General features: G+C 46.4%; 1 protein-coding gene across 1 annotated transcript in view; it reads right to left on the reverse strand.

Moving 5' to 3' along the window:
• Positions 1-27,986, reverse strand: part of LOC138583120 (cholesterol transporter ABCA5-like) — a 3,134,767-nt gene that overhangs the window by 373,978 nt on the left and 2,732,803 nt on the right. Inside the window, exon 32 of the mRNA XM_069655080.1 lies at positions 1,946-2,121. Coding sequence (XP_069511181.1) covers positions 1,946-2,121 — 176 coding nt within the window. The remainder of the gene's footprint in view (positions 1-1,945; positions 2,122-27,986) is intronic.

The raw sequence follows: 27,986 nt of genomic DNA on the forward strand, positions 1-27,986 counted from the left end.
CTGATGGTGTCGCAGAGGGGGCAGCAAAGGGCCACCTTTGGATTTCTTCTTTGTCGCCTTGTCCACCAATAGTAAGCTGAGTTTTGAAGGAGTCAAGGACTTTCTCTTAGAGACTTCCTTGAGAGCACCTCACTGGTAGGTTGACGGCGACCTTGTCCTTCCTGAGTTGGGACACGAAGCCATGTCGAACCCAGATGGATCAACAGTGTGCAGCCTCCCTTTCTTTTGGACCCCCCGAGGGTGGGGCATCCTCAAAGGATCTCAACCTCTTTTCTGAGGGAGTTCGCTTGTGGGGCCGGCCAGTCCTGGGGGAAGCATGACCATGCCCGGAGGCAGAGTGAGAGGCCTTGTCCGATTTGAGACACGCTGCCAGCCGCCTGCTGTAGCAATCCTTCTTTGTCTTCAGTGTACACATGCCTCAATCCACATTTTGCGCAGGGTTGGAAGAGGCATCTCTTCTCTTTGCTCATGGTGGAAAGGTGTGAAGTAGGCCCAAGTCTGGGCCTTCTCAAAACTCGATGGAAGATCCATGATGTAGTACGATCTTCGCCGACAGTGGGTCCCCGCTGACGGTAATCGACCTCCGGGCGAACGATGAGATCAAAATCTGTCAAAAACATTACAAAAATTTGGTGATAAACCTTGTATTATGAAAAATAGTTCAGAGAGCTAGTAGAGGACTCCCAACACTGAAGCGTGCAGTGAAAATCTGAAGATGGCCACCATGGGTAAAGATTGGGGAGAGGAGTGTCACTGGACGTGGACAGTATGACCCAAAGGACAGTGATTAGTTTGGAGGAGAAATACAGTTTTTTCTTTTACCAAGCATTCCCAGCCGGATTACGGGGAATATTCATGAGCATGTGAACCCATGCCAGACCCCATGCTGGAGAATCTTAACATTTTCAAAATGAATACTCCTTTCGAGGCAGGATGTTGTTTTGGAATATATTTCATCATCAGGATTGGGCCGCAGAATATTGGCAGATTCCCACAGTATGCTGTGGTCTTAAGTTTGTTAAATTAACAATGAAACAATAGATCTGTGGGTATCAAATTACACCAGATGACTCAATACATTCTGAAAGACATTTAGCAACACTATCATGCTGGGATAAGATATTTATTTCAAAGATTAAAACATTTGTAATGTGAATCAAGTATAAGTCACAGACTTGACATTTAATTTGAAATGAGTTTATCATGTTTCTCGATAATGAGGGCACTCTGCACCAAATTGAGCTATTTGGAGTCATGTTCAAATGTTTGACACACTTCTTAGTGTACTAAGGAAGGGGTGGGCAGCTACACTATAAAGACAGAAGTTAGTAGATGGATTACATTGTATTACAAGAGTGTATTATTAAGTCAAAGTGGTACTACTCAAAGGCCAATTACAGTTCAACTTGTTTTGCTTATCACTTTGTGCCAAGGTCTGCCGCCATCAGATTTGTAATTGATATATCCCAAATAATCTCTGCCAGCCCAGCAGATTAGTTTGCTCAGCCCCTGTATACAGAAATTACTCAAGCACAGCCTGTGGATGCTAGCGGTCTCTCTCTTGACCATGAGCCTACAATGTAAACAATTTGGGAGCCAATACTAACAATGTGTATGGGCTTGTGTCGCAGGTTACAAACATTAACTAAGAATTTCACAATAACCTATTTCACTAAAGCGTGGAGCAAGGGATCTGAAAAGCCTAAAATAAACATTGGTGCTTTAAATTCTTTTCCAGGTGAAAGGCCCAACAAATAAGGGTATAAAAACATTTTGGGGAATTGTATCAAAATTCATCAACTACTTTGACATTCATATTAAAGTGATCTTGTGAGAAATCATGAGCGTAATTTAACTTTATGTTTAGACGTTTATTCAGATCCACATTATATTTGTTCAGCATTGAAAATCAGCAAAGGCTCGACCACAGTGTAAAAGGTATTACCGTTTTATGACTTCCTTCAGGTCATAGGCTGTCATTCCTTTGATGGTCCCAAATACCTCAAGATGTTCTTGCAGTGTCATCTCAGGCCACAGAGGGTTTGTTTGGGGGCAATAGCCGACAAAGCTAACTGGATTGTTTCCTGTATGCCTTGTTTGGGCATACTCTCCCATCAGCACCTGCATAAACAGCGGTTACTACATGTAATTATTTTATTCAGCATTTGTTATTCGCTTTTACAATAGAATAGTGTTTCAAAGCGCCACAAGGCTAAATGGGAAGGGAACAGGAGAAAAATGACAATGGCAAAAAAATGTAAAATACAGTCATGGTCTTACAGTGGCAGGAGGAGTGGGTAAGTGCTAGTGGAGGGACCATGAGGGAAGTGCTAATGGGGAGCCAAGGAGGAGAACCTCTGGCTAAGTGCTAGTGCAGGCGGCTCCCAACAGTGGGATGCAGAGCCGCCAAGCAGGAGCCCACAAAGGCAATGCGGAGGGAGTGGGGTCCTTGTATCGTCTGGGAAGAAGGACCTGAAATCCTGTGAGATCTATGAGGATCAGGCCACCACTCACAGCGGCAGTGGGGTGATTAGCAGGGAAGGGAAAGGGGTAGAGAACAGCAGAGTTCTGAGTAGATTCCAGAACTTGAGGTCAGACTCAAGTCTGAGAGGGGCAGGGAGGCTGTTCCAAAGGGAGGCGCCAGCCGAAGAGAGACCTACCCCCTACTATCTGCTTGGAGAAGCATTTCACAGTCAAAGAGTTGGAGGTAGAGGAGCGAAGGGCTCTAGCAGGGGAGTAGGTAGGGAGGGAAAGCTGATGATAGTGTGGTCCCAGGCCCCAGAAGGCCGTGTGGATGATGCAGAGGGTCTTGAATTTGATCCTTGCAGCCACCGGGAGCCAGTGGAGAGATTGTGGAGCTGGAGAAATACGGTCCCTGGGCTTGAGGTCAGGGATAAGTCTTGCAGCCCTATGGTGGAGTAGCTGAAAGGGAGGAAAGAGGACAATAGCTCTGGAGACACTGAGCTTCCGGTGGATGGTGAGGAAAGACTGAATGCCTCTGAGGAGGTGGAGCTGGAAATAGGACTTCTTAGTAAGGTCCATGATGTGAGGGATGAAGGCGAGAGCAGAATCGAAAATGACCCCAAGGTTTTTGCCTCACAAGATGGTGGGGGGTAGAGGGCCCAAAGAGCATGGGCAAAGGGTAGAAGGAAAAGAGGGTGCAGGTGACCCAATCAGCCAATAACTTGCCAAATCAACCAATGACTTGCTAGCAACTAATATACAATAAGTTGACATTTTAGGTGCAGCCACCCGTACTCCGAAAAATGGCATTGCAACAAGGAATATAGCATTGTCACAAACAAATTAAAGCTTTTTCAGTTATTTTATCCAAATTATATACTTAAGCCACACTTGCTATACCTACCTGCATTAAGCAAAATGCACTGTGCCCTAGGATGGCCTGCTGACATGCTCAATAGGCACATCGCCCTGGGGAAGGCCTATCACTGCAGTGTCTGATAATGCCCCTGTCTGTGCCCTGCATGAACAGAACCCTACTTTGGTGTCTTGTCATACTCCTAGAATCAGGGAATACTTCAAGGTGCTGCTACACACCATATCAAAATGTTTTTTACAGTAGCAGGTCAGTGGACCAGAGTGTGGGCCACTAAACCAAGACTGCTGCCAGACTCAATATTTTAGTTTTGACATTCGCCAATCACCTTCATGGATTCAAATTCACATTTGGGTACAGGGAAACTGTCCATACATCCAATAGAATAAATATTCATAAATATGCAAGGCCCACATTTGTGAGTTTTCTTATGGCTCAGGCAACAACTACTGTTCAAAGAATTTTAAATTTCTAGGTAGTATTATTTTACTCTTTTAAATGTTGTCCATCAAACCATAACTTCAAGAAGCTACTACTGCCGAATCTGCCAAATTCAGCTCTTCAATATATCTGAAAATGCACTCTCTCTTGAAAGTTCACTATACCAAACTCCTCATCTCTTCTCAGGTTCTTACCAGACTACTGCTCAGCCCTTCTTATCAATCACCCACTCCATTGTCTTGCTCCCTTGTGTTCAATCTACAACTCTGCTATTCACACACTCTTCCATCTTTCCCCTTGAGCCTTTATTTCAAATGCTTTACACTCTATTCCTTGGCTTTCGTTTGAGTCCCAACTATTATTCTACTCCTTCTGCATTGTTTGGCTACTCCCTGTCAGTCTGCTTTGGTTTTGTTTTGTTCTATACACTTGCCCATTCTCTTTTCTCCCAATCTCTCTTTCTCTTAGCTTCCCCTAAATGTCCTTGTGCTGCCTTTCAATTTCAGTCTTTCTCCTTTGTGCACCTGCATTTTCGAAAATGTCACCACTCTTTTCGCTCTTCGTCCTCTTGTATTCAATTCGCTCCTCTCTAAAACCACATCTGTTGGCGTCATCTTAATGTAGCATTGTAACATTACTTCTGCATTTCATTGTACTGTTTATTTACCTATGATCAGCGCTTTGGTGAAAGCGCTATATTAATTCAATAAATTAAATGAGTGTTGTAGCAAACACAGCTAGGCTGGGCCACCTTAGAACTTTGAACCCTGTTGCACCCTCCTCCACACATGAAAACCTTGGACCTCCCAGCAGCAAGAGACTGTCAAAGTATCAGGGGTATTGAGTGCTCCACGCTTCTTTCTTGGCTTTCGTGGAGGGCTATTCTTGGAATTTGTTGCTTATGTCAGGATGTCTTCTGCACTTCTGGTATACCTGCTACGTCCAGGGTTGTCTGTACGGTGTTCGGATGTCAGACTCTTTAGCAAATGTTGGACCCAGGTTGTCATGCATTTCCAGGCGGTCTTGACCCTTTTATACTTCAACACCTTATAAGTTTCACCAGGACCCTGATATTTGAGTCTTGGCCTGGTCTCCCTTTGTCTGCCCCCATTGTGTGTCCATATCACCTCTGCCTCCTCCTTCCGCTTTTCCACCTTTTTTCTGTTTCTCTGTTTTACCTCATCTCTTTATATTTACTCTCCTGTTTCCCTCAACGCCGCACTCTAACTTCCTCCTCTCCTGTGTAACCATCATATCTTAATTCTCCCTCCTTCACCCCTGCTCTCCTTCTAGTCTCCCTGCATCTGCACTCAACTCTCCGACCTTCACTTCCATTCTCCTTTTTCTCCCTTTCGCTATTGACGCTCCTTTCACCTCTGATCTCTTTTCTCTATTTGCCACTCTCTGATTTCCCTCCTTCATCTCTGCTCTTTTCTTCTCCCTCTTACACTGATCTCCCTTCTAGCTCCTCCACCTCTACTTTCCTCTCTCTCCTTTTTGCGACACAGCTACACAGTAATCGCTACCAGACTGTGCATACTGTTAACCCCCAGAGCAACAGTGCATCCTGCTCCCCTTTCATCGTCTTGCAAAGCATTCTTGGTGTGTCTAATTTTTCTTTTTTTGCCATTCACATTTTAATAAGCATACATCAACATTTGGACAACAAAGCATCCATCCGCTTTACCTGAAAACGTCAAGAACTTGTTCCTTTACATTCCATCATATAAAATTGAATGACAATCTGATTCACCAACCAACTCAAAACTGACATCCAAGGCATTGTTGTTACAGTAAAACGTATTTATATTAATTACAACATAAACAGTTTGTGGTAGATCGTGCTGTTAAACAAGAGTGATGGGCTGTAGATGATGAGGCTTGCAGTGTATCCCTGCAAAATCATGAAAGTAAAAAAAAAACGTATAAAAGGCCCCCATTCTTCTAAATAACATGGCATCTCATCTTTAAGCAGGGCCTCTATTTTACTCATTGTTTGTTTATTTGTTTATTTATTTATTTGTTTGGTAATGTGCACCAAACCCTTGGGTTGACGGGTGCAACAGAAACAAGGATTCTTAAAACTTAGTTACAGTGGAAAGGTAGCAATACATAGAGCAGTAATTGGAATAGGAGCAAGATACAGGTACAGTGTACATTAAATACAAAGCAATGGTCTTGGTAAGTCAGGAGGGATTGTTATAAATATCAGTATATGCACTCCTACATGTACATAAATGATTGTAACCCTTACATGTCTACATTATAGAATATCCATATTGCATGCAGATATGACAGAGCGCAGCGACCTACTGTTAACCAGACTGTAGTGTAGTAGGTGGAGGCAATGTCGTGTATGTAAATAGGAATGTGGTTCGTCAGTTAGGTGTCATTGGTGTGTAGCCAGTTTAGTAACTTATGTCTAAATTTGGGGTAAGGTGGTTCTAGTCTGAGGTCAACTGGTAGTTTGTTCCAGCATTGTGCAGCTTTGACAGGAAAGCTAGTTCCTCCTGCTGTCACACGTTTGAACCCAGGGATCTCCAACATAAATGAGTTGGCAGATCTCGTAGGGCGGGTGGCTGTTCTCCTGGCAATTTTATCCATTAGGTATGGAGATGCTAGGTTGTTAAGGCATTTAGAGGTGAGGGAAGCTGTTTTGAGCAGAATTCTGTCCGTTATTTTCAACCAGTTTACCTCTTTCCTGAGTTCGGTAATATGCTCTCTGTAAGGGATGTTCAATGCTGCCCTCAGGGCGTTATTCTGCAGTCTTTGAATTTTGTCTGTAATATATTTATTGGCTCCTGAGTACAGGGCATTACAGTAGTCTAATCTTGACATAATAAGAGCATTGGCTAATGTGGTGCAACTCGCTCTCGAGAGGTATGGTCTGAAGACTCTGATGAGTTTGCAAGTGTACGTTGTAGATGAGGCGAGGGAGTTAACTTACTTTTTTGAGAGTGAGAGAGGAGTCCAAGTAGAATCCTAGGGTTTTAACTACAGACATCACCTTGATGGGATTGTTATCAATGTTAAAGGATATGTAGTTTGGACTGAGTTTTTGGATATTAGCTTCAGAGACTAAGATTAGTAGTTCTATTTTTTCGTCGTTCAGGCAGAGGCCATGGGATGCCATCCATGCCTGAATGAGGGTGTATATTTTGTTCACCAAGGCTGAGTCCGCCTCAAAGTTGCCCGAAAGGGGTATGAGGATCTGTGTGTCATCTGCATAGTTAGTGTAGGTGACACCCAGTCTATCCAACTTGTCAAACAGAGGCTTGGTAAAGATATTATACATAGTGGGGGATATGCAGGAACCTGGTGGGACCCCGCAGGTTATTTTGATAGGGTCGGCAGAGGCTGAGGTAGAAAAGACTCTCATGGTCCTGTTGGCTAAGAAAGATTGGACCCAGGCTGTTGCATCATTTGTGAAGTTGGCTGCAGATTGGAGGTGGTTGCAAAGCACTACATGGTCCACCAAGTCGAACGCTGCCGACAGGTCCAGTAGGAGTAGCAAAGCAAAGTAGCAAAGTTCCATTGCCGCCACCATCCACAACCGCGACCACCATTACCTTATGGCCTGGCGTGGTCGTCGTTTTCCAGTTTCGGGCAACCGTAATCCGAGCTGACACCAAAAAGTGTGTAAGGCACCTTCAACCCTTTTGCTGTCAATTTGTAGTGGCCCTTTGATCGTCATCCCCAATAAAATCACTAGACGATCAAGGGAGAGGTGTGCCCCGAGATCAATTTATTTTGGGCAAGCACCCCCTTCCAATACGGCTGGAAACGATCACATTTCCACCAAATATGAAAAAGTGTGCCTGGGGCCTGGGCACATCATCAACACATGGAGGAGTTCCCCGGATGAATCTTACGCAATCGCTCTGGACTGAGATACCAGCAATACAATATTTTATAACTATTTTCTTTCAATTGAACACAGTTTGATGATTTTGCACCTCTGGTCCTGCTATTATACCAGGATAATTAGTTAACCGGGAAACCCAAATCTACATCCCATTTTTTCATATATGTATGTGTAGATTTAAAACTGCTTTCATTGAGAACCTTATACACCAAAGAGATCTTCGTAGCTGGTGGGTATCCCAGAAAGAAATCTTTAAAAGATGTCATCTCCCTACTGGTCTGCCTGACAAACCTGTCCCGATTAATCCAATGCTTAAGCTGTATAAAGCTATAGTTATCCCCCTCTCCTACAAGAAAGGCATTCCTGCAACCTTCAAAAGATAATGCACCATCCCCCACCCCCCTCAAATAATTGCCCCACTCTCTGAAACCTTATCCACCAAACAAATCACCTAGGATTTAGCCCTGGAAGGGACTCAGGATTATTCCAGAGCGGAGACAGATTTGAAAAACCTGAAGGTGTTTCATGACTCAGTCCCCAGGGAGCCCTTATTTACGTGGCTAGGGAAAGGTCATCGCTATTGGATCCCGACCCTGGGGGCGGACTAGCGAGGGAGAATCACCTGGGTAGGGGGTCCTCGGGGAGGAGACACCAGAAGTTGAGACATGGTATCACCCATTTCCTGACACCCCATATTCCCTCTACCTTTATGGAATACTACAACTTGCTTAATTCCCCTCCTTTCCGTATCAGCCCAACTACTGAGACGAGTAAGACAGACTAGGAAGATTACCACTAGTAACTTGTACTGGCCTTGTACCACTAATAAGTTCAGGCACTCGGTCACAATCACACACACCTGAAACTCATGTACCGTTTTCCAAACTATAAAAGGTGGAGCACAGAAAGACACGGAGAGCAAGGCAGGGGCCAGGAAGGAAAGCAAGCTGGATGGCGAGATGGAGGAGAAGCTGAGAGAGAGCTGCTGACGACCAGGACAAGGAGAACGAGACTCTGAGATGCTAACAGGCTGCGATTTGAGGCAGGAGAAAGCTTGGCAAGGGAGATATGTCTCCAAGAAGCCGGGGGAGTTCAGAGAAGGAAGCCGAGGGGCCGGCTAAGCCCTGGCCTCCATGCACCAGCAAGCTGCTCGTTTCCTCCCCGGGGCAGGCTGGGAGTGTCCAAGGGGCAGGTGGGCAAGGTCCTGAGCTGTTTTGCTGGAAGGTTTCTCAGTTATGTTTAAATGTTTGAAGACAGGCAAGGGCAGTCTGTGAAAGTAACTAAAAAGCAACTTTGTGAAAATCTGTTTGAGAATTGCAAAGCCGTGTGAGGGAATCCCAAAGGAATCCATTTTGAAAAGAACTGTGATGCATATTGAACTGACATTGAAATAGGAGAGGGAAGCCTAACAGACATATGGGAAATCTTTGAACTATGCATACCAGCCACCTTGAAGGAACTTTGTAAGAACCCCAGTGAACTGAACTTGGAGAAAGGAGTGGTGAGCCATTTGTATTGACATTCTTTTGATACACTCTTTCAGCACTAGTCGTGTAGTGGAACCCCGGTCCCCACCTGTTCAATATCTATCAAATGTTTACCCGATTGAGATGACCCTTTGCTGTCCAAAAGTGACGCTAGTTGAGCCGCATAAAGATAGCTCTCTAAATCCTCCATCAGTAGCCCGGGAATATTACCAAGATATAACTGATCGTATCTGGACATAAGATATTTCAATCGGTCCGAAGACCACCGAAACTCAAAAGCCTCCTGCAGCTTAGCCACCACTTCAGGTTGCTCCAATATATGTAGTATCTGTGATTTGGTATAGTTTATGTTAAATCCAGACACCCTTCGAAATGATTATAACAGAGATATTGGGTAATGTAGTGGTTGAGATCCCCATAAAAAATGGGGATTGTCCGCAAACAATGTCACTTTATGTTGATAATCAGTTATGCCAGCTACTTTAATAAGGTCCAATGACCAGACCTTCTGTGCCAATGGTTGCATGGATAAAGCAAACAAAGGTGGCAGTGGGCACCCTTGACGAGTTCCCCTAGGCCAAGGAAGCAGGTTTGAAAAACTTTCCATTCAATATAATCTTTGTAGCGGTGTGAACAATGTTGGCCACAACCATTTTTAGAAAAATAGGTTCAAATCCAAACCGCGTATATTGTCTTGGGGTTGTCTACCAGGGATAAATCCCATCTGATCCCTTTGACTGACGATAGCCTCATTCTTTGAGTATATATCTATGCATCATAATTAAGAACAGCAATTGGTCTATATGATTCTCTCCTAGTTGCGTCCTACCCTGATGTCACCAACACATTTTGCATAGATTCATTCATTGTGTGGGTAATAGATCCGACTCCTCCAAGCTATTGAACAGTAAGATTAAGTGCAGAGAGGCAACACCCTTACAAACCGCTTAAAGAAAAGGGCTGGTGCTTTATTATTAGGTGACAGTATCACCTGAGAAACCTCTTATGCTGATTTTGTGGACTCTAACTTAGTCCGATTTAGCTTAGAAATACTCTGAAGATTACCTCTCACACAAAATCCTGCTGAACCCCTGCATCCAATTGTTCACCCTCTAACAACTGAATATTATCGAGTAAGAATCTCCATTTTCTCAAGTTCCTCTTCCTTCAATTGGCCAATCTCATCTTAAAGTTTCTCTATCACATTCCTACCCTGTTGAGTCCGAAGCTTATAACCCAGCAACCGCAAAGCCATATTGGAGGTACTAAAATAAAATGGTTTGGTCTTCGATAGTTTACAAGATATTTCGGTAGCCTAAAGCACCTTTAGCTCAGCCTTAGCTGCCTGAAACTGTAAATGATTTATTTTACACAGCGTGCAGATTTCCTGGCCTGGGCCGTCTAAGTGTCAACCTGCAGTGTGAACAGCGTGTTGTCAGAGAACACAGGCAATTCTATCATGGATGCTAAAATAGATAGAAGGGAACTGGAGGCTTTAAAAAATAAAATTAAAACACATTTTAAAAAAATCGATCCTAGAGAAACTACGATGAATTTGGGAAAAGTATGTATAATCCCTCGTCCGAGGATGAAAGTGGCACCATACACCTACCAAAAGGAGATCCTCTATGGCATCCCGCAGGGAATCAGATCCCTTTGAGACAGAGGTAGAGACCGACCCTGACCTATCTAGGTCCCCACTTAACATCGTGTTAAAATCACTTGCAATAATCAACTCTCCCCTTTGAAAGTGCGTAATCTGAGGAAAAAGCCTAGCGTAAAACTCCTCCTGTTGTCGATTAGGGCCACAAACTGAAGACAGGAATAAGTCTCCCTCCTGATCCCCACAAGCGTATATGCAGACCTAAAAACGTGCCTTGTGCATCCCAGACTTCTACAAATTTCCTCAATTGTAACAACCTGTGAAGCAAAACTGCCACACCCACCTTTTTAACAGTAGATGATGCAAAACATTGATGAGGGAACCATGTGTTACGTACGTGATGCCAGTCTATCTTTAAGAGATGAGTCTCCTAAAGCAAAACAATGTCAGCTTGTAATTCCACCAATTTGGCAAGTATACTCTTCTGGGTCCTATGGGAATTGAGGCCCTGCACATTAAGGGATACTATTTTAAGATGCCCCCATTCATCAACCATATGGGTAAACCCATCTCAGTGGCCTCTCTTAAAGAAGAATCATAAGCACTCATGACGACCACATACAAACACTCAAACTCAAAGTATCCAGCATCTAGAAATTCTGTTCCTCCTCAACATTAAAAGAGCACCATCAACAATAACCTTGATTCTAGCCCCAATCACTGCACAGTTCCCTACTACAACTCATCTGTGAACAAAAATGTGAAGCTGTAAAACTTATACACCTTGGAAGATTTAAATAGAAAACAACCCTGTTATAGGGACAGATGATTAGGTTATGTACCTTAGGGAGAGCACATACTGCAAAAACACCTACTTATTAATCTATGAATCCAATTTGAGCACAACTTCACTGTTTGATCACTCAAAAACAGGACAACTCCCAAAATGCCCCGGTATACCCCTGTTGAGAACCATCCCCTGAGAAGCATGAGGCCTTGACCTGGCTGTTAATGCTGCTAGACGGACCCAATGCGATCACTACCCTGTTACTTAGTCCACACATCTCTCCTTCATATCCATGAAGATCTCCTGTGATCTCTGCCTCTTGCATTCCGGGAGCTTACTCAAGCCCAGTCAGATCGCTGGTTCCAGGCCTCGTCTATTCCTCGTGCCTGGATCTCCTCGCTCGGGATCTTGAGAACCTCAACTGCGGCTTGCAGGGTTGTGAAATGGTGCTGGATCCTATCCAACGTAAACATGATTCGAAAAGGGTATCCCCATCTGTATGAAAACTCCTTGTGGAGCAGCTATTTCGTAAAGCGGTTTCATTTGCCGGCGTCTCTGAATAGGCCTCTGAGCCAGGTCCTGGAATAAGTAATAGTGCTGCCTCTAAATGTGACGCCCCTCTGAGATCTTGTTTTCTGAATAATAAGCTCCTTGTTCTTAATGCACAATAGTTAGCACATCTGGGAGGAGATTCTGATGCTGCAGGAAGTTTGAAATACCCTATGCGTGGGGTCCAAGGTGAGGTCTTGTACATAGTCCTCAAGCTCCCCGTTGGTAACCTCTTGTGAGACCCCTGTGATCCTGTTATTCCTGCGCAAGCAATTTTTGCCGTCTTCCATCCTTTCTTGCATGGATGCCCGTTGCTGCTCCAACGCACTCACTTTCTGTTCGAGGGAGAAGTCATTATTCTCCTGATCGCAATAGGAATTTGCCAAGTCCCCTAGGCGATGATCACATTCAGGGCCAGCTCATGAAAGGAGACTTGAGTTCCAGGAGTTTAACCGCCATAAATCTTTTTGGATGCAGCAGTCGGGTTATGTCCCCTTTGGTAGCTGGCTGAGCATCATTGTCTGACTCCAGCTCTCGCTCAGTCTAAGATGTTGCAGCCGGTGAGGGCCTAGACATCTGGAGAATGTCTTTAATGGAGGAGGTGGATTTGTTCTTTACTTTATGTGATTTCATGGTGAAAGGAAGCTGACGCGACACTGATGTCCCCTTGAATCCCGCAATGAGCTCCCATGGGCAGCCTACACCAAGAATGAGGGGTAAGGGCTGGAACTGCTATCCCCTGCTGTGAAACTCCCCCAGTGTCTAAGTGTCAATGACAGTGCAGGTGATCCTCAGGGCCCAAGGGCTGACAAACTTGCCCACTCAGGGAACACGCACCTGGCACTCACTACCAACCCCTCCAATATGTGCTGCCAGACAGTTTGTTTGTTTGTTTCACTCCACCAGCCTTCTGCAAACAGACAGGTTGCCCGCCCTCCACCAGTAGACACTGCCTCACAGCCACCCCATCACACACCACAACAGCAGCGTCAAGAACCGACCCGGTGTTCGCACCGCTGTCTCCCCATTCTTACAGATGACATAGCAGGCCTGTAGCATCAGAGCGTTCCGATGTCCAGGGCCGTGCATCCCTCCGCCTGTGAGGAGGATGACTGAAGATCTCTCCGGCAGCCGGTGTATATAATATCATATGATATTTTATTTGTATCGCGCTCGTACACAGGTGTTTCAGAGCGCGACTAGGCAATGGAGGGGAACAGGGGAGAACAACAAAACACAAAAACGATCTTACTAGGCCCAGTGACATTGAGAACACGCAAGTGCATGGGAAAGGGAAAAGGGGGAAAAGTACATGGAAGGGGGAGAGTGGAAAGTGCAGAGCAGAGGAGAGCAGATAAATAAAAGAAAAAGAAAATGGAGGCAATAAACAGTGGTAGTGCAGCCAAGCAAGTGGCAAGTGATGTGTTTAAGGCAGCAGACTGAGTAAGTCTGATAAGTGCAGAAAAAGAAGAAAATGGGGGGGAGGGGCATGTATGGGTACAGATACAGTCCCCATTGCAAGGGGTGGCCAGGAGGCAGTACAGGAGGGTGGAAGGGTGAGCAGGTACCTGGGCCTAGGGGACAGAGGGTGGCCAGGTGCACAGTGCGAAGAGAGAGCAGATCAGCAGGGGAGAGGGGGAGAGAATGCAGAAGCAAAGAGAAAGGTCTTGAGGTGCTTCCGGAACCAGAGATGGTTCTCCTCAAGTTTTAGAGTGGCAGGGAGGTTGTTCCAGAGGGAGGCCCCAGCCGAAGATAGAGATCTACCCCCAGCTCGTTTCTTTGAATAACTATTGACCCGGAAGGAGTTAGAGGTAGGGGAGCGAAGAATATGGAGAATCGACGCTAAAGAAAGCACAATACGTTGCCTCACACCCTCACAGCTCTGTAGCGACCAACCCGCTAATTCTCGCTTGTTGAGAATCACCATCAATTTGTTTGCTTCATAGCAGGGCTGCGAAGCTCCAAAGGTTTACGACTCCATGAAGCCCCAGCCAGGCTATACCTCTGTGTCTAAGGTCTGTCTGTGTTCAGGTGTGAGGAACATGTGCGTGGGAACTGGGCAGAACTCTTTTGGACTATACATGCAGTGGGTGCTGTGACAAATACACCTCTCCCCATGGCGGTGCCACCCCTTTGGGACTAGGGTGGTGAGTCTACTATGCTTAATACCCGTTAGGGGGAAGGGGAAGTTGGATCCCTCTGGAGGACAGAGACCCCGAAAGTGTGAATAAGTCACCAGTCCTCCCCCCAGTCACTAACACCTTTGTAGTTCAGGGGCTCAGTTTTTGATAACCTCCCTTTACTTATAGCTGACTTTGCTTCTGATCCTAGGTGTACCAGCGCCTCTGGGACAACCAATCCCGGATGATTCTCAGCAGATATTGCTGAGTTTAACTATGCTAAAGAAGCCAAAGGAGGCTTGGCCAGAGAATGATTGCAGGCCAATGTAGGCAGACAGGCTCGAGCTAAGCGCCAGCAGAGAGCAGCAGGGCATGCCCCGAGAGGATACGAGAAATAGTAACGACTCAGCACGGACCGAGAGAGACAAAAATACAAATGCTGAAATGGAGCCCAGTTGAAAAAGCGGCATAAACAGTGAATGAGCTGCAAGAACAAGAGAGACAAAGATGCAATTGCCAATGAGAGCCCAGGTGGAAAGTCACATATGCCACTCTGCACCGACCGGGCTACCAAGAGCGAGAAAGACAAGGATCAGAAGGCAGACGGGGAGCCCAGCCAGCTGAAAAGCTACTTATATGACTCTACTCAGACTTAGGGGCCAGGACGAGACAGTTGAGCCTGTGGAGACCGATGCAGAGCCTGGTAGTAAGCAGCTCCATCACAGCAGGGCAACTGGCAAACTCAATGACCCTCCCGTGGAGCACCACTCGAGGCAGTCAGGATGCAGTGGAGAGGGCGTCGGGTGAAACAATAGAGCGAGAAAAAAAGCTCAGACTTGAGAAAGACAAAGAGTGGGGATAGACTGAAAGAACCCCGAGGGCGGGGGGGAGACTGAAAGAACCCCAGAGTGGAGAGAGAGAAGGAATGGAAACTGTGAGAAATCTGAAGGTGTCTCCCTGACTAGTCCCAGGGGATCAGTCATCCAGGTGGCCAAGACACGGCTATCGCTATTGGATCCAATTCCTGGGGGGTGGACCAGTGTGGGAGGATCACCTGGATGAGGGGTTCTCGGGGAGTGGGACACTGACGGGTGAGACGCGGTACCTCCTTTCTTAGAACACCTGCCCCCGCCCCCTGTTTCCAAATCCACCACAAGCACTTTCCTACACAGTGACAGACAACGGACCAACACCAGGGCCGTTTACCTGATATGTCCCAACACAAGGGTAAGGCAGAGTCAGGCAATTAACAATAACTACGCACACCTGACTGCCCTTTCCCTTCCCCACAGGGATAAAAGGCAGAGCACGAAAGAACACTTCGAGCAAGGTCAAACACACGAGGAAGCAGCTATTCTGGACCATCAGTTTAAGTGGAGTAGAAAGGCGCAGAGACCTGGAGGGACGACGAAGAGGGAATTGCCCGTGTCCTTTACACATGAGATCACCGAAGCCTCTGAAAGGGAAAGCATAAGACTGGGAAGTCCAGCTGGCATGTGGTATGACAGGTGTCAACGGCATACAGGGCGCCCTCCCGTGCTGATAGTCAAAGCAGGGAGAAATGCTTGCCGCCGTGGTGCCGTCCTGGACTCCAGAGACAAGAAACTCTGACAGTTGAGCACAGCCGGTGAGTCGGAGAATACAGATAGTAAAACCGAACTGTGCTGGGCCCAAGGTTGCAGGTAGCAACCTTTTTGAACAAAGAGCTTGTGTAACTGAACTTTAAAGAAACCCTAGTAAAAGGCTCACAAGCAGACTGGTTAGGCGTCGCAGGGGCGCTCATTCGAAGGACTCTGACTGAAGCCCTTTTGGATTGTGTTGTTTTGTGAAACTAAAAAAACCAAGAGGCCTTAGGAGAGGCTAGTGTGGCGTGCGAAAGTGATCCTACGAGGGTCGAGCAAAACCCTTCGTACACTCGAAAGTCTTTGACACATTGGATAAAATTGAGTGAACTGTGAAATTGGCAAATGTGAACCCGACGGAGGGATGCCTGAAATTTGGGAGCATACAGTCGTATACCCATGAACACTGTGGCGACAAGTGTGAACCCGGGTCAGGGATGCCCGCAATGAATAGTTGTTGAAAAAGACAGCAAGATTGTTGATTGCTACGTTTTGAGTGAAAGGCCGTTGTGAACCCGATTGAGGGAGGCAAACTGTTAGGGAGAATTCTCTGTTTAGGCTGAATTTCCTAACCTAGTAAGTCCCCCAGCAGCTTTGCTGGATTTTTGGGGTTTATTTTTTTCTCCTGTCAAGAGTGAGACTCTTTTACCCTCACTCTGGGGCATGATTTGAGTGTGTTTCTTTGACTCTAGATGTGTTTAATGGGCTATGGGGTCTTTTACTCCATAGGGCTTCATGTGTTTTTGTGATGTGTGTTACACAGCACCCTCTGTGCAGTAACACAGGGGTGTCATAGTGACCCCCCAGTATAGACTCCATACCCTGGGACTGCCTACTGTCACCATTGACTTTACTAGTCTTGAATTCTGAACAGAACCAGTACAAACCATCATATTGTGGACGTACTGGCTGGGGCAATTCGATAGCCCAGGGGTCTGTTAGTCGAGGGGGCACGTCTCCGTCCCCCCTGATCGAGTTTTGGCTAGTGGCAGTGGATACTACTTTTTATATTCAACCGCGAATATTTCTCTATGGGATTTTCCCATTGTTCGAGGCTACTATCTTCCCTGGCAGTGCAACAACCTTCATCTTTCCTGCAAGTCGAGACCTTCTCTTCCCCTGGACGACAACGAGACTTGCACCCGCTGCCAGGAACAACTACCACCACTGGAGGATCCTTCCGACTTAAGGTACCGTGTCCCGCCTGGCTTCCCTTGCCACCGACTGTACGGGGTAGATTTAGCCCCGGCTTTCGAACCTGGGTTAGCCTGGGATACTCTGGCTAAACTTTTCTGAGCCTCTCTAAACTCTTTTCGAACTCTCTGCAAGACTTTTTAAGCCTAGTGTAACTGTGTGATCTGGGCGCATTTGTCCTCTGCTCTCTCTAAGAGTGGACCCAGCCTATGGACTTTGGCTTACGAGTGACTTTTGCTCTTCTGCCTTGCTAAAAGTGTTCCTAAATCTTAGAGTGGTGTAGCTTTCCATATTCTGTCTTTTTCCCTCCCTTCTTCATAAACTTATTGGGGTGCCATCTATAGTTAAGCGCTCACCTCTGTATGGAAATAAGTGGTGTTAACTAAGACTTATCTGATAAGGAATAAGGGTTGTATATATTATAATAGTAACTGTGTTTAGAGTGTTTTACAATAAGAGTGCTGGAGTGTTTCAAACAGTGTGTTTTTAAATAAATAATTATATACTTTGATACCAAAGCTCTGGTCAGTGTTTGCTTGTATTATTGTGTCTGAGTGCCTATTGTGTATACTTTGCATACTGCCTAACTCTTCTTGAGGGAAGTCTGACTGCTCAGCCACAGCTACCAGGTAAATCTGGGTGGTACAGACTGCTGCCAAGTGGGTTTACTGCTAACACCTGTAGTCCTAAATCTTTTGCACTGTTCCCAAAGGGAACTGCACAGGTTTCTGTCTAACACTGGTGTACAGCGGTGGGATTTGTATTGAGTATACATTTTAGAGTGCTTTAGGATACCTTAGTACAACGAACCACAAAGCTTAGCACTGAAAAAGTAATCTTTCTAACATGTTAACTATGGAAAGTTATAGTCAACAGTCCCTTGCTACAAAAACTGCTGATTGTTTAAGAGTTCTCTGTAAGCATAAGAATCTCCTGACTAAAGGCAAAAAAATGGAACTAATAGAAAGGTTGTTAGCTAGCCAAAGCCTGGATGATGGTTCAGAGGAACCTATCACTCCAGCAACTGTAGATAACAGTATTGAGATTGAATCTGAACCAAATGTTGATGATCTTGAGGAATAATCAGAAGAGGAGGGTGAGGCTGCTGTGACTATCCCCCCCCAGGCCTCTGTCTGCTCTACCTGCTGTACCTACTGGACCTTTACCAAGTCCCACACTTAGTCCTCAATATCTTGAATTAGAGAAGATGAAACTTGAATTAGAGTTTAAAAAACTTAATACTCAGGCTGAAAAAAGACACCAGGAACTGAATCAAGAACTAAGGCTAAGGGAAATGGAGCTCAAGCATGAGCTAGAAATGAAGAAATTGTCTGTTGAAAATGCTTCTCTCTCTGGCTCCTCTAGAAGTTCCAGTCCTAAAAGACCCCGGATGCCTAAAGAATTGGTTGGTATGTGTGAGCCTAAGTTGGATGTGTTGGATTGGTTGTCTCTGTTTGAATATAATCATGGGCTCCAGAACATCACAGGAAATGACTTACTCACCTGGTTGTTAGGCTTCCCCCTGGTGCACCTGATGTGGTAATGGAGTTGGAGAAGGAGGATAGGAAAGAGTATGAATGTGTGAAACTAGCTCTGATAGCTAGATTTGGGAAGACCCCTTCCCAGTATCTTAAGAGGTTTAGAACCCTCAAAAAGCATGATGGTACCCCTTGGGCTACCTGGGTGAGTGAAGGGTTGAAAAACTTAGAGGGATGGATTAAGGGTTACAAGGTGAACACTTATGAAGGTATGAAGAATCTTTTTATGTTGGAGTCAATTTATGATGCCTGCTCTCCTGAGCTCAGACAGCACTTGGCTGATTCAAAGGAATTAGATTCCCGAAAGCTAGCTAAGACTGCTGACTTGTGCGTTGCCAACAGGGCCACTCACAAGGATTCTGGGGTAACTCAGAAAAAGGATGAGGGGAAACAGCCTAAAAAGGACTCCAAAGAGAATTCTAATACTGCAAATTCCAAAGAGGGCCCCAAACAAAACCATAAGGGTAAGCCACAAGGGAAACCACAGCAGAATAGTGTACCCCCTGGTGCCAAACCAGAGGGAGGCCAGAACAAGCCACCATTCCAGAAGGCATTCAGTAAATGCCTTGTTTGTGGCTCTACTGACCATGTGAAAGGAGATCCCAGATGCAAGGGTAAACCTTCATGGATCCAACTTGCCTCCTTAGCCTTGGCTCCAGAAGAGGAAGTCCCAATGGCAAGTGGAAACTTTCTACTGCTGGCTGATGAACCCATTGGTGTCTCAGCCAGTGTTTCTTTAGTCTCTCTGGGGTTGTGGGAACAACAGAATTTAGATGTGTATAATTCCATCCCAGATAATACTAAAGAGTATTATAAAGACAGTGTCCAGGTGAATGGTCAGGAGACTCCTGCCATTAGAGACACTGGGGCCAGCATAACTGTGGTGGATGAATCATTTTTCAAGGCAGAGGATGTTGCTAAGGCACCCAAATGCCTCATCAAGTTAGCTGGAGGGCCTGTGCAGATGTGTCCCCAGTTACCAGTTCTCATCCAGTGCAATGATATGGCTGTAAAGATACCTGTCAGTATACAATGTGAAGTACCAGGTAGGGTTCTGTTGGGTAATGACCTGAAAGCTCTTGGAGTTGTGTCACATACCCCCAGACCTCCTAGTAAAAGGTTACAGGAGCTCACAAAACCTGCAAGAGAGAAAACCCTGCAAGGGTTATCTAAGGAGATGATGACAGAGATCACTCCTTTACCACTGGAGCAACTCACTGCAGTAACTACCAGATCAGGAGCAAAGGGGCAACCCAAGACTCCTAGGGAAAAGCCAGCAGCAAGCACTCCAGTGCTTCCAACAAGGACTTCCCCTCGGTTGTCCACAGTCACACCTGTAACTCCACCTCCAGCTGTGGCTGAGAGGGAGGTACAACCCTGTGTGGTTGAACTAGACTCTGAAGAAGAGCTAGTAGGAGGCCAAGAACTTATTGGAGATGTGGACCCTGAGGACCATCCTGAGCTGCAGTCTTTACTGGCAGAAGGTGGGCCCAGCAGGGCAGCCTTTCGTAAGGGACAAAGAGAATGTCCAACTCTGGAGGGTCTCCGCCACCAGGCAGATGCTCAGGCTGATGGGCAAGAGCCTGGGAAGTATAGGTTGCACTGGGAAGATGGCCTCTTCTACAGTGAACCAACTGAGTCTGAACCTGGAGACTACAAGCGCCTTGTAGTACCTCAAGAAAACAGACAACAGTTCTTGCACTTAGCCCACGAGATTCCTTTGGCTGGTCACTTGAGTTTCAAGAAGACCAAGGAAAGGCTCTCACTCTACTTCTATTGTCCAAAAATGGGGGCGGAAGTAGATAAGTTTTGCAAGAGCTGCCATACCTGCCAAACTTCTGGTAAGGTTGGCTCCAAGAATGTGGCACCTTTAGTGCCTCTCCCAGTTATGGGAGTCCCATTTGAGAGGGTAGGGATTGACATTGTTGGTCCCCTTGATCCCCCAACCTCCTCAGGCAACAGGTTTATCCTTGTTGTAGTAGACCATGCTACTAGGTACCCTGAGGCAATTCCTATGAGGACTGTTACAGCTCCGGCTGTAGCTAAGGCCCTCCTTGGTATTTTTACCAGGGTTGGGTTTCCTAAGGAAGTAATATCCGACAGGGGGTCAAACCTTATGTCCCACTACATGAAAGCCATGTGGAAAACCTGTGGAGTTACTTACAAGTTCTCAACCGCATACCACCCCCAGACAAATGGGTTGGTAGAAAGGTTTAACAGAACCATGAAGAGCATGATAGGTGCTTTAGAGGAACCTCTGAAAAGAAAGTGGGACCTTCTACTACCATGCCTTCTCTTTGCTTATAGAGAAGTCCCTCAGGAGGGAGTAGGTTATTCTCACTTTGAACTTCTCTATGGCCATCCAGTCAGAGGTCCGTTGGCCCTTTTTAAGGAGGGATTGGAAGGTGCTCCTCCCCTCAAGCCAGTCAGAGTGACTGACTATGTGATAGGTATCTGAAGGAGAATGTCACACAGGATGGCAGAAGCTAGTGATAACCTGAAAGCTGGACAAGCTTTGGTCAAGCATTGGCATGATCAAAAGGCTAACATGGTTGAGTTCACTCAAGACCAGCTAGTTCTTGTTATACTCCCAACAAGGCAGAGGGCCTTGCAAGACAAATGGATGGGACCCTTCAAAGTTGTGGGAAAACCTGGGAGGTCAACTATCTGGTGGATCTGGGCAGACCCAGAGAAGCTCCTAGAGTCTTCCACACCAACCGACTGAAAGCGTACGTCTCCAGACCTGAAGTAGGAGCCTTGCTTCTAGCTTCAGCAGCAGAGGAAGAAGAGAGTGAATCTCTCCCTGATCTCCTCAGAGGTGTACCTTTAGATGAGAACATTGAAGGAGTCAATCTCTCTTCAGATCTGACACCTGAGCAACAAGAGGAGTGCAAATCTATGTTAAATCAGTTTGCCTCCCTGTTCTCACTCTCACCAGGCTTGACCCCTTGGGGACAGCATGGGATACTCACTGATGACTGTCTGCCAGTCAAAAGCAGAGGATACAGAATGTCAGAAAATGTGAGAACCCATATCAAAGGGGAGGTCAAGAAGATGCTTGATCTCGGGGTAATAGAGCCCTCTACTAGTCCATGGTCTAGCCCAGTTGTGTTAGTACCAAAGGCAGGATCCAAAGACTTGAGATTCTGTGTGGACTATAGAGCTCTTAATGCAGTCACGAAGACTGATGCCCACCCTTTGCCAAGGACAGATGAGTCGGTGGATAAACTTGGTGCAGCCAAGTACCTCCGCACATTTGACCTTACGTCAGGCTATTGGCAAATAGCCTTGATAGACCATGCCAAGGAGAAAACTGCATTTTCAACCCCAGTTGGCTTGTACCAGTTTAAGGTCATGCCTTTTGGATTGAAAAATGCACCTGCTACATTCCAAAGGATGGTGAATCAAGTTCTAGCTGGGATGGAGGACTTCTGCATGGCATACTTGGATGACATTGCAGTCTTCAGCCACTCCTGGGAGGAACATGTGAACCACCTAGGGCATGTTTTGCAGGCTCTTGAGCAGGCCAATTTCACTATCAAGACAAGTAAATGCCAGATAGGTCAAAGTAAAGTGGTCTACCTTGGGCATGAGGTAGGAGGTGGAGAAATAAGGCCTTTGATCAGCAAAATTGAAGCTGTGCAAAATTGGACAACACCTACTACTCAAACCCAGGTGAGAGCCTTCCTAGGCCTCACTGGGTATTACAGGAATTTCATTGAGAACTATGGGACCATAGCTTCTCCACTGAATGTAATCTCCTCTCCAAAATTCCCTAACAAGGTCAAATGGAATGAGGAATGCAATCAGGCCTTTGAAAAACTGAAGAAAGCTCTTTGCCAAGATCCAGTACTGCGAGCTCCTGACTACCACCAAACTTTCATTGTACAAACTGATGCTTCCAATGTAGGTATAGGTGCAGTTCTAAGCCAACTGGATGAGAAGGGTAGGGAGCACCCCATTTGCTTCATCAGCCGTAAGCTGAAGGATCCTGAGACAAGGTGGGCAACAATCGAAAGAGAATGCTTTGCTATTGTGTGGGCACTGAAGAAGTTTAGGCCATACTTGTATGGTTCTACTTTTGTCATTCAGACTGACCACCAACCCTTGAGATGGTTAATGCAAATGAAGGGAGAAAATCCAAAACTATTGAGATGGTCAATCTGCCTGCAAGGGTTTGGTTTCACCATTGAGCACAGGTCAGGGTGTCACCATTAAAATGCTGATGGACTCTCTAGGATGTATGTCATCGACTAGAGGTATGAGGTTCATCCAGGAGTGGATTACATCCTCCTGTCCCTTAGTCTGGGGGGTGGAGGGGCGAGTGTTAGGGAGAATTCTCGGTTTAGGCTGAATTTCCTAACCTACTGAGTCCCCCAGCAGCTTTGCTGGATTTCTGGGGTTTATTGTTTTCTCCTGTCAAGAGTGAGACCTTTAACCCTCACTCTTGGGCATGATTTGAGTGTGTTTCTTTGACTCTAGATGTGTTTAATGGGCTATGGGGTCTTTTACTCCATAGGGCTTCATGTGTTTTTGTGATGTGTGTTACGCAGCACCCTCAGTGCAGTAACACAGGGGTGTCATAGTGACCCCCCAGTATAGACTCCATACCTTGGGACTGACTACTGTCTCCCAGGGCATGTAAAGTCACCATTGACTTTACTAGTCTTGAATTCTGAACAGAACCAGTACAAACCATCATATTGTGGACGTACTGGCTGGGGCAATTCGATTGCCCCGGGGTCTGTTAGTCGAGGGGGCACGTCTCCGTCCACCCTTATCGAGTTTTGGCTGGTGGCAGTGGATACTACTATTTATATTCAACCGCGAATATTTCTCTATGGGATTTTCCCATTGTTCGAGGCTACTATCTTTATTTATTTAATTACGATAGCCTCGAACATACCACCGGTTTATTTAATTATTATTAATTCTCCAGTTGGTATTTTTTGACAGGACTCGGTTCTAAAATGGCGTTTGTGTTCTCTTCTGTGACTCCAACTCAAGTCGAGCCCTTTGTTCCACCTTTTGGCGGGCTTCTCCACAGAAGCCCTCCAAAGTGGTGCCACTCTGTCGGGGGTACTTAGGAGGGGGTGAGGGGGATTTAGGCACCCTGGAGTGAGTTGCCTAGGCAAACCAAGTCGCACTCCATCCTGATTGGCCCAAGTGGTGAGCCGGCCGGCTCACCACTTAGCATGTTTGAGTGACAGCTAGGCTGAGTGAATGGGGGTTTTCTGCATAAAAGCAGGGATTTGGGGACTGGAACTTCAGAAGTCACCACAGGACCTAAGAATCTGACGAGGGAGAAGCTGAGCCGACCTGCCACGACGACACCACCGGTGGAGCCCTGCTGGACCATCTCACCACTTTTCCCAACGACAGAGGAGATCTCCCGCCGGAGAGTCTTCTTTGACTGGTGGGGATAACCAGTTTCACCGTCTTTTCGCCTTCCTGACGCATCTCGTGGCCGCCTTGCCTGTGCCAAGCACCCCAGCAACCGGAATACCACGTTTTACCACGACCGCGAAATAAAGGGTAATACCTTTAACCGGAAAACTCTGCGGCTGGTTTCTTCCCTGGCAGTGCAACAACCTTCAACTTTCCTCCAAGTCGAGATCTTCTCTTCCCCTGGACGACAACGAGACTTGCACCCGCTGCCAGGAACAACTGCCACCGCTGGATGATCCTTCCCACTTAAGGTACCGTGTCCGGCCTGGCTTCCCTTGCCACCGACTGTAGGGGTTCGATTTAGCCCCCGGCTTTCGAACCTAGGTTAGCCTTTGATACCCTGGCTAAACTTTTCTGAGCCTCTCTAAACTTTTCGAACTCTTTGCAAGACTTTCTAAGCCTAGTGTAACTGTGTGATCTTGGGCGCATTTGTGCTCTGCTCTCTCTAAGAGTGGGCCCAGCCTATGGACTTTGGCTCACGAGTGACTTTTGCTCTTCTGCCTTGCTAAAAGTGTTCCTAAATCTTAGAGTGGTGTAACATTCCATATTCTGTCTTTTTCCCTCCCTTCTTCATAAACTTATTGGGGTGCCATCTATAGTTAAGCGCTCACCTCTGTATGGAAATAAGTGGTGTTAACTAAGACTTATCTGATAAGGAATAAGGGTTGTATATATTATAATAGTAACTGTGTTTAGAGTGCTTTACAATAAGAGTGCTGGAGTGTTTCAAACAGTGTGTTTTTAAATAAATAATGATACACTTTGATACCTAAGCTCTGGTCAGTGTTTGCTTGTATTATTGTGTCTGAGTGCCTATTGTGTATACTTTGCATACTGCCTAACTCTTCTTGAGGGAAGTCTGACTGCTCAGTCACAGCTACCAGGTAAATCTGGGTGTTACAGACTGCTACCAAGTGGGTTTACTGCTAACACCTGTAGTCCTAAATCTTTTGCAGTGTTCCCAAAGGGAACTGCACAGGTTTCTGTCTAACACGAACGTTGCAAGACGGATCAGAGCCCGGCTGAGAGGGGTTCAAGGGGCAAAGAGCAATCGGCCAGCGTGAAAGATTACCAAATGAAATTTTGTTTTGTTTATTGTTTATGGGTCCGCAGGCCTTCTAAGGCAAGAGACTTTGCAGGAAAGACTTGGCCCCAGAAGGTCCTGGCATTGTTGAAAGGCTATAACATCCTGGCCTATCATTTGTGAACACTTTATTTTCTTGTGAACACTATCCCACACTCTTTTTGAACTTCGCTGCGAGGATTGGCAATATGTTTTTTTAAGTATAGGCCCTTTTATTTGACAAGACACCAGTAGGACTGCCTTATTATTGTTTGATGGTCGTAGCTTGCTCCCATCTCAGATTTAGGTTTAGATTAAGCGTTTTCCCAACCCATTTATACGGAGCTGCGAGCCGAGGTGAGAGCAGTCTGCAGCAGTCCTGTAGTCCGACCACATCATTGTGCCAGGAAGTGGTTAATCAGCCCAGTACACCGCGGAGCGGTGAGCGGAGCTGCGAGCCGAGGTGAGAGCAGTCTGCAGCAGTCCGCTGCAGACGCGGAGTAAAAGCGCGATGGAGCCTGAAGTGCGTCCTCCCACACCCCCAGTAGGAAAGGCCAAGACGACCTACCGGGAGTCGGAGGTACGCAGAGAATCAACGTCTAAACCAACACAGAAAATGAGAGCACCGGAGGCCGGCCCCGCGGACCCGGGGGATGTGGCCAAGAGAGCGGAAAAAGCAAGAACCCCCAGAGGTAAGCTTATAATAAAAACACATCAGAGGCAAGCACAAACGAGCTTACCAGCTTTGTGGGCTGTGGTCTCGACGCCGGCGAGCGCAAACGCGCCTGAAACTGTGAGTCCGAGTTCTCCCGTCAGGTCCGCCCCCGCAGCACCCGCAGAGTGCGGAGTGCGAGGAAACCAGCCGGTAGAGACGGAGACGGAGGTGGAAGAAGTAGAGAGCCCCTGCCACGCCGGACTGGGTGGGAGAGAAAAAAAGAGCATACCTGACCCAGTTGCCGTCCAAATAGTCTGCGACGCAGCGGGGCCCTAGCAACCGTCCTAGAGACGAGTGGTGGTGGCGTCAGGGTTGTCGGAGGATGACCGGCATCACCACCTTCGCAGGGCTCATGCTGTGGGGCGGGCGGAGAAGGTCCGAGTGAGGAGGTGGATGACGTCTGGAAGACCCCGAATTTGGAGGTGCCAGTGGGTAACCTGATCCACAACAACATCGATGTAGCAGCCAGCGGGTAGACTCCCCTTACATGTAACACCCCCTGTGAGAAATGCTTCAACCCCCCCGGCAGCCAAGCCCAGTGGATGCAAATGTGCAGATCCAAAATAATATGGAGAAAGGAACAAAAAAGACATCGCTTTCCCCCGTGGGAACAGCAAAAAATATGGACTGCCCTAAGAAAACACTGAACATCAAGGCAATGATCCACTCAGATCATAAGAGCAAAGACACAGACCAGAGAAACACAACAGTTGTGTACAAAAATCAGGTAAAGGTACACAAGGAACCAGTTGAAATCAGTTCCGGTGAATCGTCCTCAGACAGAGATAGTGACGAAGTCTTTGAAGAAGATAACAAACGAGGGGACGCACACAGAGTAAACGACCAGGAGGACTCAACCAAGGAAACAGAGGACGAGAGTGCAAAAACCGGTGTCAATCAACAAAAAAAGAAAAAACTCAAATCTAAAAGAAACCTAACACCCTGGAAGGCACCCTCAACTCAAGAAAAAAAAAGGGGTACAAAAGACTTGACCACAAAAAGTAGAGAAGAAGGAAAGTTGTCTAAAAGAAAAAGACCATCAAAACTTCCGGCACCGCTACTATCCTGCCCCCTAAAAACATTCTTTACCCAACAGTACAAACGCAAACTAACAGTGGACTCAGAGGTATCAGATGCAGAGATGCTCGAAATAGCGAAAGAAATCATGCCAGGATCAAAACTAAGAAAAACAGACGATACCCAAACCAAAATCGCCACACAGATGGGAAAAAAACCAAACGTTGCAGCATGCACAGTAAATAGCAATGAAAGAGAAACCAAAGCCCAGTCCAAGAGCGGGGAAGAGGATCAGCCTCGGGAAAGACAAATGGAATCCTCCAATCCCAAGATCTCGTCGGACACTAAAACTTCAAACTCAGAGCCCAAAAAGAAGCAAAAAACCCCAATAACAAACAAGGGCGAAAGGACAAAGGCAACCGTAGAAGACCATATAGCAAGCCTGTCCTCGGAGGAATCCCAAAGACCCGTGGACCTAACAGATGACAGTGAGCAACGTCCTGTATGGACGAAGCCGCACTTGGTCACGGAACTACAAACAGCGGCCTTACTATCCACAAGGAACTGGGAACTCCAACGGACACCTCGGAAGCTACAGGCAGGGAGAACGTCAACAAGCCAGGACCCTACTTCACAAACAGAACACAGGGGCCCACACAGTATAGGTATGTCAAAAAGAACTGAGAAAACCCAAATCTCTCCTAAAAATCGCTGGCTAAGCGATATTGCCGCGGCCATTCACAAAGACACCTCAAACCAGAAACCGGACATGATTGCAACCATGTCTGCAATGTCAATTGTACTAGCGCCTTTCTGCAAACTATATGAAGCACTAAAAAATGAAATACAGGACAATACAGCAATCCTCGGAAATATGAACGCAAAAATGGCCCATGTAGAAAGCTATATAACGGCCATAGAAACACAGAAAAATATCCAGGAAATAAACTGGGAAAGAAAAATCGAGGCGCTTGAGCGAAAAATTGAACGTCTAGAACAACAAACTAGAAACCCTACACCACCTCAGGGTTCAAACCTGGGAAATCCGCTAGAACTCCAAACACAGAAGCTGCACAGTGGAACAACAGGCCCAGAAGCCCGAATCCAGAAAGTGCTCAGTGGGATAAAAGGCCCGGAAGACAGAACAGAAAAGATCCAGACAAACCTCTGTATAAACAAAAAAAAAAGAAATAAGAGCGA

The sequence above is a fragment of the Ambystoma mexicanum genome, chromosome 3q (genome assembly GCF_040938575.1).
Source record: "Ambystoma mexicanum isolate Mex_15411 chromosome 3q, UKY_AmexF1_1, whole genome shotgun sequence".
Classification (NCBI taxonomy): Eukaryota; Metazoa; Chordata; class Amphibia; order Caudata; family Ambystomatidae; genus Ambystoma; species Ambystoma mexicanum.